At 42.7% G+C, this 15,436-nt stretch overlaps 1 protein-coding gene across 1 annotated transcript in view; it reads left to right on the forward strand.

Annotated features, from left to right (window-relative positions):
- Positions 1 to 15,436, forward strand: part of LOC1277222 (semaphorin-2A) — a 93,030-nt gene that overhangs the window by 61,382 nt on the left and 16,212 nt on the right. Inside the window, exon 4 of the mRNA XM_061642927.1 lies at positions 14,532 to 14,600. Coding sequence (XP_061498911.1) covers positions 14,532 to 14,600 — 69 coding nt within the window. The remainder of the gene's footprint in view (positions 1 to 14,531; positions 14,601 to 15,436) is intronic.

A 15,436-nucleotide genomic window follows, 5' to 3' on the forward strand; every position in this document is an offset into this window, starting at 1 on the left:
ACTAATTCATGTATTAAACAGCTTGGAGAATGATTATTAGCTACTTTTAGGACTTTTAAGAATGAAAATTTGAACCCTGCGCACAGTGTGTAAACAAAACAAATGACAGCTTTACAGAATCGCTGAACATGTCAACGCCTACTTCCGAACAATTCTATATCTCGCTGAAAGAGTCTATTATATACCTGAACGAATCTACAACTCGCTGAACAAGTCTATATAATCCTCGAAAACACTGTAATATACAGGTCGATGCGTTTAGCGTAGAATGACATGCAACTGTTTGAATTTTGTTGACGGTAAGATTGAAAACTACAGTCTTTACCTGAGACACACGGCTCTTAAACCTGTATTACACGGTGGATTTTTTCATGGCAATTTTCTGTCAAACCTCTGTTTTGGTATTTTATAAATGTCAAGTTCGTATTCCCTATCAAAAGATATAAAGAAATAAAAGTGCAAAACTTACCCAGGTGGGCGATCATTTGTCAGTGACCAGTGATAGGATTGTATTACGTTACGTAACAGAATGTGAACCCCCCCCCCCCTCTCCCCTATGTAACAAACCGTAACGCTACAGGGAACCCCCTCCCACCCCTTTGAACGTTACGTAATTTATGGACGCCCCCTTAAACAAAAATTTTCACCCATCCTGCCAAAAATTGATATTCAAATTTGGTTATAAAAAACATGCTATGAGACCACCTATGTATGTAGTCCACACCTTGATTCTACATTCCATCACCAGATCTCTTTAATGCACCTTGGGATAAATGTAAACATCACCTTGCTTTGCCACTTTTCGAGCAGGTACTCGAATCTAATTCTAGCTTTGTGGCTAGAATAATCTAGACTGAAAATTGCAGGCTAGTTTTATGTGTGGTTTTGTATGGAGTGTTTACATGATTTCAGCCTGCAACTGTCAAAATCCATACAAAAAACTGACTAGAATCGTGAAGGGCCCCAAGATTAGAAAACTCAATGCAAAATAGAAACCCTTTTTTATTGATAATAATTCTTAAAGGAAATTATATAGAATAATTGAAGTATAATTGCATTTTCATATCATAAATAGCAATTTAAATCCAAAAAAAAATCCATATTCATCGAAAATAATATTTCAAAGGATAATTTAAAACTGTTATGGTGTATTAACAAAAACGTTAATCTTGCAACATAATTTGATGATAATAACAACAATCTACATTTGTAGCTTCCTTATCCTTCGTTCTTAAAGGATCTTGGAATGGTTTATAAACTGTTAAATAAAGTTCTCAAGATTCCTTATTATAAGAATGAATCTTAATTATCTCATAACCATATTTTATTAGATAGATATTTTGTGGAATAATCATCAAAAGTGTATTGTTTATTAAATAAATAATGATTAAAAGTAACAAATACAACAATACCAAAAGGCATTGGCATCTAACGACACGTGATATGTTATCAACCTTGTGGCATTATTCAAACAACACTTGCTGTGCTGGTTCATTGTGCAGCGGTTTGTGTTTACACCCGTTTTGGAAGTGATTTTCTAACCATCCATGCAAAAAAAAAAAACCTACACGATACAATAAACGCTACAGTACGTAAAAACAACGAATGGATGCAAACAAAAAAAAAGCATCCATTACCTTCCTGCAACACCGGCACTGCCCGCAACCGGGCCAAGTCGCTCCGTTCGTCAATGACAGCACTTTTATTTTGTAGATCGTTTTTTTGCCTAGTTTCTCCCAGCCTTAACTAAAATGCATATCCCTTGTGGAGGATTCACGGATTTGCACCCGTGCTCACATGTGGTTTGGGGCCAGAGGTTTCCCCACGTTTACCCACATACGTGGTTACCTCTCTCTCTCTCTCTGTCTCTCGCTGTCTCTCTCTCCAGCAAACTAAATTAATTACTACCGGAGTTAAAATGCAGCTGATGCTGGTTTTTTCAAAAGCGTGTTTTTTTTTTTACTTCTCCCACTTTTGTTACACTCTCTATGGACGGTGTAAGGTTTTGGGAGTTTTTCACTGCTGCATTTCTTTCTACAGGCACTCTCCCACCCTGGCATCGCACGGTGCTACTATCGCAGTGTGTGTATCTTTCCGGTCGAGCTTTCTTCGACCCACCGCGCTGACACCAGTGTTTCGTTCATCGTTGTGCAGATTTTCGTTGAGGTTGCAGTTTGCTTGCTGCACTGCACACAGCTACTGCAACGTCCTTGGCTGTTAAGGGTAGTGTTGTGTAGAATGGGAGAAATAAAAAAAGCCATCGCAAACCAGCTATATGACTTGTTAAATAAGGAGCGTTTGCTTTTTGTTCCGTTTTACGTGACCTTTAATGGAGGAGTGTGTATGCAGAATGTAACGTGCGATGTTGAAGGTTTAAAACGTAAAAATTGTTTGTTAATTATGTTTGTAACATCCAGGAAACTGCAACAAAGCAGCAGAAGCTCATTTGGTGGTGAAATGTTAGCAATTTATCGCAATCGATAAAATCTAGTTTGAAAATCATGCTAACATTGGATTTTTTTAGGTTTAACTTAAAGCTGAGCTTCTCAGTTCATTCTTATCTTCAAGTAGAGAATAAAAATTCAAGTGTCTGTTGTTATTAATTGCATCATTCTTTCTTTCAACTAGCAATCAAAGAACGACAGTGACCTTTCTTATTAAATTACGCCAGCATATCCCTCTTCGTTTGCCCTTCCCTTTCTTTCTCTCTCTTTTTATTTCCTTCAGTTGCTCCTAGTCTATTGCTATCTCTCTCTCTCTTTCATTGCAAACACTGTTCGGTGACTTTTTGCGACTCCGAAACCTGCTCCCACAGAACGCTAATCCCAAACGCTGTCACAATCCCGAATGTCCAACAAATGTCACGACACGAAGTTTGTCCCCCGAGGCGTTCCCTTCGCGTGGCAGTCGGTCATTCCCTTTGCCGACCACTATTTCCCACAAACCCTCGAAAACACTCAATTCAACCTGCGGGAAGGAAAATCAAAAAAAGGAAGAACCTCCAAACGGTATGACCAGCGCGTAAACCAAAGGCATGCCATCGCTGGAATATTCGTGAGCCACCTGCGGCAATAACGACCCCGCGTATCCGAGGAGCACAGGATGTGCATATGTATGTGTTTCTATGAGAATGGGACGTTTGGTGTCCATGGTTTTTGGAAAGGAAAATAAAAATTTGTGTGGTAACACAACAGGCGGAAGGACAAAAAAAAAAGAAAAACAACAGTAAGCTGTAATGAAGAAGCTTTCCCTGAAAGGGAGAGACAAGAGGGAAATCACACACACACACACACATTGGCTGGAAAGCCGGCCCGGGCAGGAATATGTCTTCAGGATATTCGGAACATTTTAAGAATGCCGCTCACAAATTCCGCCTCACGTTTCGAGCGTGGCCAGCCGAAGGGTGCAGTGGGCGCCAGTGACCGGGGGAGGACGTTAGCTTAATGGCTCCGGGCCGTATCATCGAGCTGGGCGAGTGGCTTACCTTTTTTTTGCTGGTTAGCTCCTCGCCAGAGCGATACGGAACGATACGGATATCGCTGCAGCCAGGATAATCGTGTCACCTTTTGACGTTTCGTGCGATGAATCTCTCCACGCTCCACGTTCTTCATGGTTATGAGTGTTTGTGTGAGTGTTTTTTTTCTGGCATTCCCTTTTCGTTTCTCTGTGCTATAGCAAGGCATCACCACCATTAGGCGGCTGCCATCAAATGTGGCCATTTGCCTGGAAGAGAGATCATCTGTGCAATCGTTATCGATTACTCAGTACGTTGACGCAATGACTTTTCGATGTGAGTGGTGCGTGTGTAAAGAGGCCCGGTTTTTTTTTCACCGCTGGCAAGCAGTTGTTGCACTGCGTCCCGAGCGTCATTTGATGGAGCATTTAATGTTACTGCTAATCGATCGGGTATTGGCACTTCAGCGTATCGGTTCCGATCTTATCTTGGTCTACGTGGACGTCATTTCTGGAAACGTTTAGTCGTGGATTCAACGTGCCTGTGCCTTTCAATCTAGGTCAAAGGTTTGCAAACAGGCTTTACTTCTTCGAGCTCAAAGATTTTACCTTCGGATATACAGTTAAAGTACCTTCAATTTGCATTTCATCCTTTCATTTCATGTGCTAAAATTGTACAAGGTCTCCTACCAAGATTTTGTCATAAAATCCATAACTAAAAGCATTTAAAAACATTGATGATTGTTAACATGTAATAATATAATTTTTGGTTTACACTTAAATCTTTTTGTGAAAAAATAACTCGGCCTTTTAATCAGCTCGAGCAGGCCCGTCTATCATTTGGCTATTTTGTAGAATATGACGTTTTTCTTACAGCTTTTTTTCATAATATGAATGTTAATTCGGTTCAAAACTGACATTAAAAAAATAAGTATAGGTATGAAATCCATGCATTCTATTTCCTGAAACCTTTGGAGAATTTCTTTATTTCAATCATAATATCAACTTATTTACATTCTAAAAATACGAAGAATACTTTTCTTTACTGCATCTATTGCCTAGCCGAACCAATGCAGGCCACAAGATAACAATTCTCGTCATATGTTCCATGACCCGGCCGACGAGGACGAAAATGTGCGTCATCTTGATAGCTTAATAAAAAGGAAATGAAGTGTGCAATGGCAACAACGGAAAAAAAAAACTCTAGCTGCAACACCTACACTGACCGGAAATCGAACTGTCACCAATGCTGATAAGGTCTAATAAAAAAGAAGAAGATCACAGTTAGCCACAAAAAGCATACAATCCACACGAAACGATGGCTACTTGAGCCGGTTTGCTCACGACGACATGACACGCCTGAGGTCAAACGCAGGCCGGCAGTGGCCATTTTTGCGTTATCCCGACTAGGGTCAATCCGGAGCTAGTCCAGCGCTAGCCCCACGATGACTCGACACACACACACACGGCACAAGATGGTGCTGCGTGCGGTGGTGTCTTCGTTTAGCTTCGTTAGCCTTTTTGAACGAAACCAAATCAGCTATTTCGATGAAGGAAAGATGGGACGAAAGGAAGCACACACAACAACAACAACAAAAACTCCCACAATTTCCCAAGCCCGACCCAAGGCGTCAGCATCCTATAACCGTTTTTGCGCTGCTCTTTGCGTCCTTTGCCGCTTCATGCACGCTGGATTAGGTAAACGAGGGGACATTGCCGACGACGACGACGACAGCACAGATAAGCCATAAATGATATGTGAACGATTAACATTTATGAGCTCCGAAGGTCCGCGGTCCGATACTTTCACACTATTCCCATTTTTGCCATCCTGCTTGCAATCCATCCAGCACGTGGCCGGACCACCATTGACCGCTCCGGGGAGAAAGACACCCGGTCCGAGGGGGTGTTGGTTCAGGGGTAAACAAACTGTCATCCCGCTATCCCTCCATATTTTCTGATCGTACCCGATACCGGTGTGAACCGGTGGGGGGACTGTGACATTCGATTTCCGGTCAAATGATTTGTAGCAGAGTGAGTGAGTATTACGGGTACTGCGAGGTGCGGGGGGCACGCGTGCAGGACGAAAAACAAACTGTCAAGCCTTTTTATTTAATATTTTTTTCTCCCAGCCACGTTAGCGAGCATCGCACCAGCAAAATGGTTTCATTTTTTCCCCCATTTACCTCACGGAACAAACCGGGGATCTCGAGCTTAAATATCCCAATCTAGGGAGCTGTAGGGATGTGGCGTGCTTTTATGCTTTTTTCGTGACGGATTTGTCCCGCTTAATGCGTGTGAATACCGAACAAAAAAACACACACACACGCACACACCCTGATGACCAAACGGTTAATGGTGCCACCGCTTACCGGTTGTGCGTGCTCCCGACCAGCAAATGATGGATTATCGGCCCGGCGCGCATTTGTCGCCTGGGCGATCCAGGGCCGATCGTTCCAATCGGTCGTGCGCGGTGATTAGTGTGCGAATTTATTGCACCCCTGTGTGCCATTTTTCATCATTTAATAGTAAATAAATTTTGAGGAATTTCTCGCTTTGGGCGGACGGGTGAGATCAACCGGTGGGATGCTTATTCGGGTGGAAAATTTGGCCACTGTTTATCACCACCGCGATAGCAAAAGCCACTAATGACGGCAGCCGGAAAAGTCCGATACAAAAGCGATTTCCGGTTTACAAATCATATTTTACGACACTAATTTCGATCCTGAGTTGCCTGGGACGGAAGCGTTTTTTAGCCGCACATACGGCTCAAAAGGGAAGTTTTTGCTTTGTTCTGTTTTGTTGTTTATTGCAAATCCGGCGAAGCGTACCATCGCAACCGAAGTGGCAAACCGATTTGTATTGAGCTGGAATTTTCTGCTTTAATGGGCACAAAAACACATATACATTCATGCACAACGTTTTGCACGCTGTTAATACATTTATTCATCCAACCGCAAAGGACCGCTCTGATTAGAATCGAACTCGATTCACCATATTGCTTGGAGGTACACTTTGGCGCCCAAGCGGGGGCCAGTCATCCAAGGGGTGGTGATGGAGTGATGAAAATTCTAATCAAAACTCCCCGCTACTCATGCACACACACACTAACCAGCCCAATATCAATTAAAAACTGACCAATTTACAAAATGCACTTCCACCCTGTTCCACCGACAACGGAAACACCCGCCCGCCGGCACTACCGAAAGGCCGGCGCCAACACCCTTTCTGCCGGCACGTCATAAATAACGCAAGTAATGAAATAAAATTTTATGAAAATATAAATTGCCTCACTCACGCGTAACATTGCCCTGCGTTGGCGGGAATCCGTTCGCCCTTGGCATGCTGACTAAGCCCCGGTGAGGGGTTGCGGTGGAGCTGTGAAACAAGACAAGCCACAAAACGCGCTCACACACACAGGCAGCACAGAAAAAAAAAACACGGACAATCGGCTCTTCAAATTCACCCCACCAAACCCCACTCCCCAGCTCAAGTTGGGATGAGGGAGGATTTAATTTAATTTTGAGAAATTAAATATTTTCCCCATTTTCCGCTCGGCTGGTGGAAACTATTTCAATAGCGAACCGGGGGCATACCGTGGGGTGTTTTGCTATTTTGCAATCGCACGCATGCCGATTTGCACTTCGGAGGTGGCCACGGTATAAACATTTGCACCGACCTCCCCCACTGCACTTGCCACAATTACCGCTGGTAATTCTTTTGTACCGATGCCGTGTGATTCACATTTGCACGCGTTTGCGTGATAATTTTCGCGCGCCTCAAACCTCCTCCCCCCACTCGTACCTGGGTGAGGGTGGCAGGCGATTGGAATCCGTGCGACAAAAACGTTGGAGGCGCATGCAGCCACTAATGCGTGCAGCTCGCTGCCGTAGCCCTTCCATGCATAGTTTCGCACCGTTGCAATTCCAATAGATGGAGGTTGCGTTGCGTGTGTTGCGTGGTTTTCCGCGAAGCCACATTTTTACACATCCTAACTGGTTAACCCGTGCTCTGCAGATCCGTGGTTAATGTGCGCTCCCTTTGCGGGATGGCTGAGAGCTGTGGGTGGGTGTGGAAGAAAGCAAAAAAAAAGGAATACGCCGACACATTATGTCGATGAAATAAATTAAATTTATTTCACAAATGCCAGCTCGTAAATGAAATATATCGCTCGATTAGAACAATTGCATCAGAAATATTTCATTTTCCGCTTGGGTTCGGGAAATGAGCGCTTTTATGGTTTGCAATCGTTATAACCGGGTTCATTCAGCAAGAAAGAAAGAAAGAGCGAATAACAAGTAAGAATATACTTACTACTTAGTGACAATGTTAGGAAACTTTACAGAAAGTGTGTGAACTATATTTTTTAAGGTATTTTCAAAATTAATTGAAGTCCAAACTGTTAAACAAAAATTTGTATATTGTTTATTGTGTATTGATATTAGTAGAAATGCATGGAAATGTCAAATAAAATGTATATTTTTCGGCTATATTCTTCAAAGGGTTTTTCATTCCTGTCTGAACCAATCTCTTCTTTGCTTTGAGTTCGAATTTAGTATTAGTGTTCCACGTTCTAACTATCATAAATAATATTAAAAGTAATGCTTTGAAGTTTCAAACAACCCAGCCCATTGCCCATTAAATGCCTCAAACTAAGCATGAAGTTTTAAAACCCTTTATCCTAGAAAGGTGTAGCGACTTATCGTGGGGTTACATTTCATCGCTCAGTCTTTGCAACATTGTTAACATTATTTGGATGATTTATAGCTAACAAACCACCAGAAACAAACTCTCTATTCTCATTTTATTCTAATATCTAAACCATTAGGTTTTCAACAAGTTTGATAGATAAATACGCTTTGTTCGAACAGTGTCACGCACTTATCACTTATATCAATCTTCATTTATCACAATACATACGGCAACACAATCGTTTCTGAAAATATCTGCATCCACACTCAAACTGAGCGGACAATCACAGCGCAGCCCCCAGCCAGCTGCCCTGTTCAACACAATAATGGACCGAAATTGCTCGCCCGCGATGATCAAATTTTGCGGTTTTGCGTGTTTTGAAAAGCACCCGACAGCGGTCCTACCCTTCGCTGAGTGAAAAACCCGGGCGGACATCATTGATTGACGGTCGGGCTAATAGGAATCGGCGGTTAGGCTTGTTTCGACGTCTGTCACAAAGCTGGTTTGCTTGGTGGAGGTTTGGGGGCGAATCAAACCATCAATCCCGACGCCCACGGTGCAGCGGACTAGGGTTAACCGCCGCCACAAAAGAAAGCCATTTGCCACAAGGTTCTTGGGAGATTGGTTACCAAGGAAATAGACGGGTGCGGACTTTCAAGTATTCAATCTGGCCAGAATGCATCCCTCCGAAACTGCCGAGAGTAATGTATGCGGCAATAATAATCGAAAAAGCGGTGAGAGTGGATTGGTAGGATTCGGGGCATGTAAATTGGCATTTTACAAACAGGGCCATCATCGCCAGCACTGTTGAGCTGTGGTTTTTGGCCAGAATAATCCACCCCCACCCCTCCCTTCTCCTCCCCTTGTGCCTTCCACAACCTCTCTGTGCAAAGACAATGTTTGTTTTTGCTCCTCGCTGTGAACGAGAAATTCACTTTTTAACAAAACAAATTACTTTTCCGTGCAGCGAGAGCAGCGGGCGAACAGGAAGGAATTAAAATTCCATCAGTGAATGCTTCCTTCTTATACAACCGCTTGGCAGTACGGCAGCGCCAACGGAAGGGAGTGCAAGATTGCAACACGTTTCGGGTGCTTCTGCCAAACGGAAGCTGCTGGACAAAATAAAAGGAAAATTAAATAAACCATCTTATTGCAATAGCTTTCACCGATACTCGCATACACCGATTCAGCCGATCTGGAAAGGTGTGCGGAAATACACACCGACATTTCAAGCACAGGTAGATAAAGTAGTGTGCAATGCAATTAAAAGCCAAATTGGATTAATTTCCTTTCGACCAAAACCGGCACGAAAGGAGCCCAATTTACCTTCGCCAACGAGGGTACGAGCACTGCTTTCGTTGTGCTGTAGTTTTTGGGTAGCTGTATTGTTATCGGATTTCGGACTCTTATTTGCGAGCCATTATGGGGAACCAACTTTAAGCGATGGGATGGGATTTTCCCGAAACCGACACAGCTTCTCTTTTATTCATGTCAAACAGAAGCTCCAAATTCTCGGAACCTCAACTATAGAAAGCAACCAAATCTAGCCACATTCCTTTCGATGAGCACATTTCAATGCAAACCACATCAATACGCGTATGATTATTAGATCTGTACGCTTGCATACGCCTTTTCTTGTGCGCGTTGGTTGCTTAAGAGTGTTCCTGCTTTTGTTTTTGCCTTTGCTTAATTGTTGTTTCATAATGCGGAAAGCATATTATGAAAGTGGTTGAGGTTTTGCTTGATCTGAACGATATGGAGAGAAAAAACTATTTCCCCTCAAATGTGGGCTTAATTAAATCAAATCAAATAAAGCCATCTTGAGCGCCGGTTGCCAATGGAGATGGTGAAGTAAATTGGGAAACTCTTGAGAAGGTTTTCACGAGGAACACGAACTGTTGACGATGGTGCACTTTGGTGCGCTGTAATCCGGAAAACGAATTTAATGTGTATGAGTTTGGAAAAATATAATTAAATTAATAAAGGTTTAAGATTGAATAGATAACGATAAGTAAAAAAAGGTAGATTATTTCAATTTTAGATGTAATAGAATAAAATGTCTTCAACAAATGACTGTTCGAAGTATATCTAAATATAAAATATAGCTCTCAATTCAGCAGTCAGAGCTGTGCCGTAACGTAAAAGCCTCCCCAACCATTGATAAATGCTTCATCAATCAGTATTCAATTTCATTACCAGCAAATTATTTCCCTTTTTGTTTTATTAACCTTCATTTCATGCGCCGCTCATGCTTTTTCTCGGAAACAAAAAGGCAACCCCAAACTGCCGCCAATGAACCTCCGGGTGGCAGTGGCCGGAAAGTAGAAAAATGTGTAATGAAATTAAATCTATCTTCAGTCGTTTTCAAGTTGAAATCATTAATCACTTATCCAATAAATGCTCCACCAATCGGCAGCGGATGCTCATCGGGATGGAACAAAAATTGTCTCCAATATAAAGGCCTCTCCGAGGGCGCGTGCACCCGGTTCACCGGAAGCGATGATGTTGGAAGAAAGCAGGACAAAAAGACAAAACAGCTCACGAGGTTCAGCTCGTTGAATGATTCCTTCACCCTCTCCCCTTTCTGTTGCACGGCACCCATTTTCTAGTAATTTAATCTTTGACGATCCGTTGCGTTGCTCGAGTCGCCTCGTTGAGCGAAAATCCCCCGAACCCGATAAGGGAGGCGAATGAAGAATCGCATCCATTTGCCATCGTTTTGCACTTTCCAATGTACGGGATCGATTGGCATGGTTGGGTATTTTTTTTTTTGTTTTTGCTCCAGTTTATCAAAAAAGAAGCAAAGCATAAAAAAAACTGCGGGTTTCATTAGTTCTATAATCCATTGCCGGATGTTTTGGGACCAACCCACTTAGTCGCATCGGATTCGCTGTACGCCTTCGCTCGCCAATGTTGATGGGACATTTTCGCTCATTCGTTCTCTTCCTCCTATTTTTTTTTGTTCGTCATCACTGTAGCGGAAAATATCAGCAAAACTGATCAATTTTTAATTCTTTTCGCCCGGTTATTCCTCTTCGCCACACACAACTTGGACCTGGGCCCTGAACGGCGCCACTAGCTGGGTGGCTGGCTGCAAACGGATGGTTTCGGCTTTACGATTTTCCCACTCGCATGCTGGGCCGTTGGCTCGAGAAACTATAATTCTCTATAATCCAATAAAATCGTTATGAAATCTTATCAACCTTTTCCACCGAAGCTCGGACACCGGTGCTGAGAAAATCGTTCAATGAATGTGTTTTCTTTGCTTGTGCCTTTTATTGCTTCGTTGGGAAGTCTAGCAGTAGGGCAGCAGTTCGAGGGATATGCAACGGAAAAGTCAGGTGAGGATTATATATTGGGTCAAGCTTTTCTTTCCTCCCACTGCAAACAGCTTGTGTCAAATGACCGATTTGGACTCAGGCCAAAGACGTCACAATCGGGAAAGGTGTGCGAAAATTAACCGTGAAGGAGTCATTCTCGGCTCCCACGGGTTTCAAAGCGGAGTTTTCATTGGTGGTCTCTTTCAATCTTAAAATAGCTGATGTGAGCAAACGGTCACATTTGTTGGAGGTTTAGATTCAGGGTCATTTTGCTCCCCAACTCCTCAGCCACTCAAGAATTTGTTCGAGAGACCTAGTTGTTTTATTCTATTTCTTGTTGTGGCATGTCGTATGACACAATTTAATCATGACTCACTTTTTTTTGTAAAATAAACAAAATACATCGGGATCACTTTACTCATGCCGTCAAAACAAACACAAACAATAATTTTCTTATACATATTTTACATCGATCTATAGCACATCAAACCACCCAACTCGCCTACCTTAACGACCCTAAAAGTGGGGCATAAGTTTCCATTCCCCGCGTATGCAAAGATCGATAGCAAATTGGAGCTTGCGTCTTCGTTCGTCTTAATGGAAAATCAATCAACCCACTCACAGCCACGACCCTGACCCGAGATGTGTGTGCGTTTCTACTTTGTCGTCGCACGCACGTTCCTTCCGGGCAACCAACTACTCCTGCCTGAACCTATCGACAACAGAAACAAACAGCTCATTTGCTGAACTAAACTTCAAAGCACACAAACCACAAGAATGCAACTTGCCACGTGTGCTTTTACCACACGGGTTGCTGATTGTCATAAAACAAACCAAAACGAAAAAAAAGCTCACAAGCTAACAATTTCATCAAATGAAAGGAACGAGAGTGAGCCACGTTGAAACTTTCTTCCAATCAAAAATGTATGACTATGCGAAGAGACTCCTTCTTTTTTTCTAAACACGCTCCTTGTTACTATTTGTCTAGGCGTTGCTTATTCGTCTTATATTCGTACACAGAACCAAACCGCGATGACAATGTGAAATAAAAACCGGGAAAAAATCTAACAACTTCAAAGCACAACAACACGTGAGCGTCTGCGTTATATGTTCATCTTGTTACGCCTTCCCTCCGCTCGCACTGTTTAGAACAAATCAATAAAGAATGGCACACGAGGGCGCAAAGGATGTTTGTGCCAAACAATCTTCCACTCTCCCTCGAAACGCATCATATCGAAGCAACAGAAGACACACATACACACACACACACACAAACTCCGAAACCAATGCCACCCAATGAAGCAATAGAGATCTCAATTTAATTATTTCAATTTCCCAACAATAAGCCGCACACGATGGGAGATGTTTGGCAATGCCAAGCTTTTGCAACCCTGTACCACCTAGGCAAACAGACCGCGCTCCCTGCCGGCGACGCTCTGGCCTCTCTTAAAACAAAGACTTAATTTTCCATTTGCTACGATGATCCTCACTCCGTTCCCAGTGCTCCTCCAAGCCGTTGCGCTGGTCATGGGTTTGGTGTACTTGCAGCTCCGGCAACATAACGTTCGGTGAGGCGCTTTGCCAGTCACGGCTTTAAACGAGAGCAAAAATCAAAGCAACAATTTCCGCTGCGCGAAAGCTCTTACCTTTCCCCTTTTGCACCCAGATGCACAGATTCCTAGCGACAGGCGGGGAAAGGTCAAGCAAAGGAAGGTGACGCAAAGCAGGGCGTTCTAATTGTGTCATTAGAAACTGGAATTATTATACCTTGTGTTCCCTTTTTACTATATTTTTTTTTTTCGACACTCCTACACAGAGCCAAAAGCTCATTGGGTTTTGTTTAATCATTTTATGAAATTAGCTTCTAAACATTGGATGCCTATTTGCTGGCGGGTTTGTTTTTTTTTTATTTTTCTTTTTTGTAGGAGTGACCAAAAAACCTTTATTCCCCGGAGCAGGATCAATTGAAGCTTATGAAACGTCGCCCGGATTGGGTGCTTGTCCCCGATTCCGTCCCGCTCCCCATAACGCAACCCATTATCACAATGCGATTTTAGTTAGTTACTGGGATTCTTTCTTCTCGGTCGAAATCAGATTCTGTGGCACTTTTGTGTCAGAATTCATAATCGGATTGTGTGCCAAACTGTTGGGCGGCACAATGGGAGTGGGCTTTTGTGGATTGTGCCGGGGAAAGGAGAGGTATGAAATTAGCTTTGTTCACAAATTGAAATCGGTTGTGCGTTGGTTTTCGATGGACCGGACTGGACTGAGTATATGGGGGAGTTTTGGTTTCCGGGGCTTAGGCATTAGTCTGTTAGAAACGTAATTATTGGACACTGTTATAATTTTCCTTCTTTAGTACACTCAATCGGTTGTATTGTTATGTTTAAAGAAAATAGTTCCATTCCGATCTCTTTGTTTGGAATACTAGAGCTTTACAATGTGCAGAAAAAGCCTGGAGCTTCTGGTCTATATTTTGATCACAATGGTCTATACCACTAATGATTGAAAGTATACCTTGAAACAGTCCTACACGATGCGGAAAGTCGGATCGAAAATCCCATTTGATACGCTTCAAATAAAGCTTTTAGATGCGTTGCATTACCAGCAGTTCTTGAAATGTTTATTTATAGGATTCGCATGTATAATACCAATTTAGGTAATTTGCAGATTCAAATGAATAGCTATCTTTCTACAACAAAATGCAGCAATTTGATTCAAAACTAGAGTCATTTTAAACAGAAATACAGACATCAGAAGGCATTAATTCTTCGGAACAAATAGAAAGTTTAAGCTTCAAACAAATAAACTTCTAGAAGGTTGTGAAACCAAATGCTGAAAATTCTTTTTTAAATTGAATTAAAAATCCTTTGTGTGTAAAAGGACCATCGCCAATGTAACAGTAAACTTTTTTTTATTGATTTATTCAATCTGAAAGGTTATTTCATACCACTTGACTACATTATTACTAATTGAAAACAAAGCTTCATAATACTAGCTATATGGCATTATATGTGACATTCTACAGATGTATTTCATTTTCATCGTTTTTTTTTTCATTTACAGAAAGATTCCATGCTGCTTGATCCAACTGGAGCGGACATCCGGAACTGTGTGTCCCGTGGCAAGAGTGAGGTAAGTTTTCTTTTCCTTCTGAAATATGTATCCTGGGAAAACGCCAACGTTTGAACAAATCCAGACAATGAAAGACAACGTGCGTTTCGACAAAGCAACATTTTGCTGCACCGACTAAATGCATCACGTTCCAAAAGGGCTGCATAATTTCCTACCATCCACGTGGGTGTAAGGTTTAGGAACCGGTCACCGTCACGGCGGTCTCTTCCACCATCTGTTAAATGTACGATCAGTGCAGCACGTTTCATCGTTACGATCGCACCTACAGCTGGGACATAGCGACGACATACTGTGTCATCGCGGAATAGTTCATTGCACTTTCGCGATAGGTCGCGCTGTCGCACTTTCCCATTGGAGCTATGTCATTGAACTGGAGCCTACAAAAAAATGCATCCTCTCGAAAACATTCCCTCTGGTTTTGAGGTTTCTGTTTATGACAATATGAGTTGCGTGGGCATTGGAGCTTGAGGCCTCGTATGGGCACTGCTGCTGCTGCTGCTGCTAGCACCGTATCGGCAACTGATGACGAATAGCAGCCGGCCACCACCGATTGATGATGATGATGATGGCGCTAACCGGTGCCCGTGTATCACCGAAGGGGTTTTTAATGCGTTTTGCATTTCGTATCGCGTAAAACGTTCGACGGCTCGATGGATACGCCATTTGGATGGGAGATACTTGCGAAGCGAGTGTGCTTCGTTTGATGCCCCAAGACCCAGCCCGTTGGGTTTGGAAAGCGTTTGGGTTGTAAATGACATTCGGTGTGGTAAAGAGATTGAGGTATCCAACAATTGTAGCACGCAGCAGCAAGCCCTTTTTGATGGGTCTTTCTTTGT

Source organism: Anopheles gambiae, chromosome 2, assembly GCF_943734735.2.
Source record: "Anopheles gambiae chromosome 2, idAnoGambNW_F1_1, whole genome shotgun sequence".
NCBI lineage: Eukaryota > Metazoa > Arthropoda > Insecta > Diptera > Culicidae > Anopheles > Anopheles gambiae.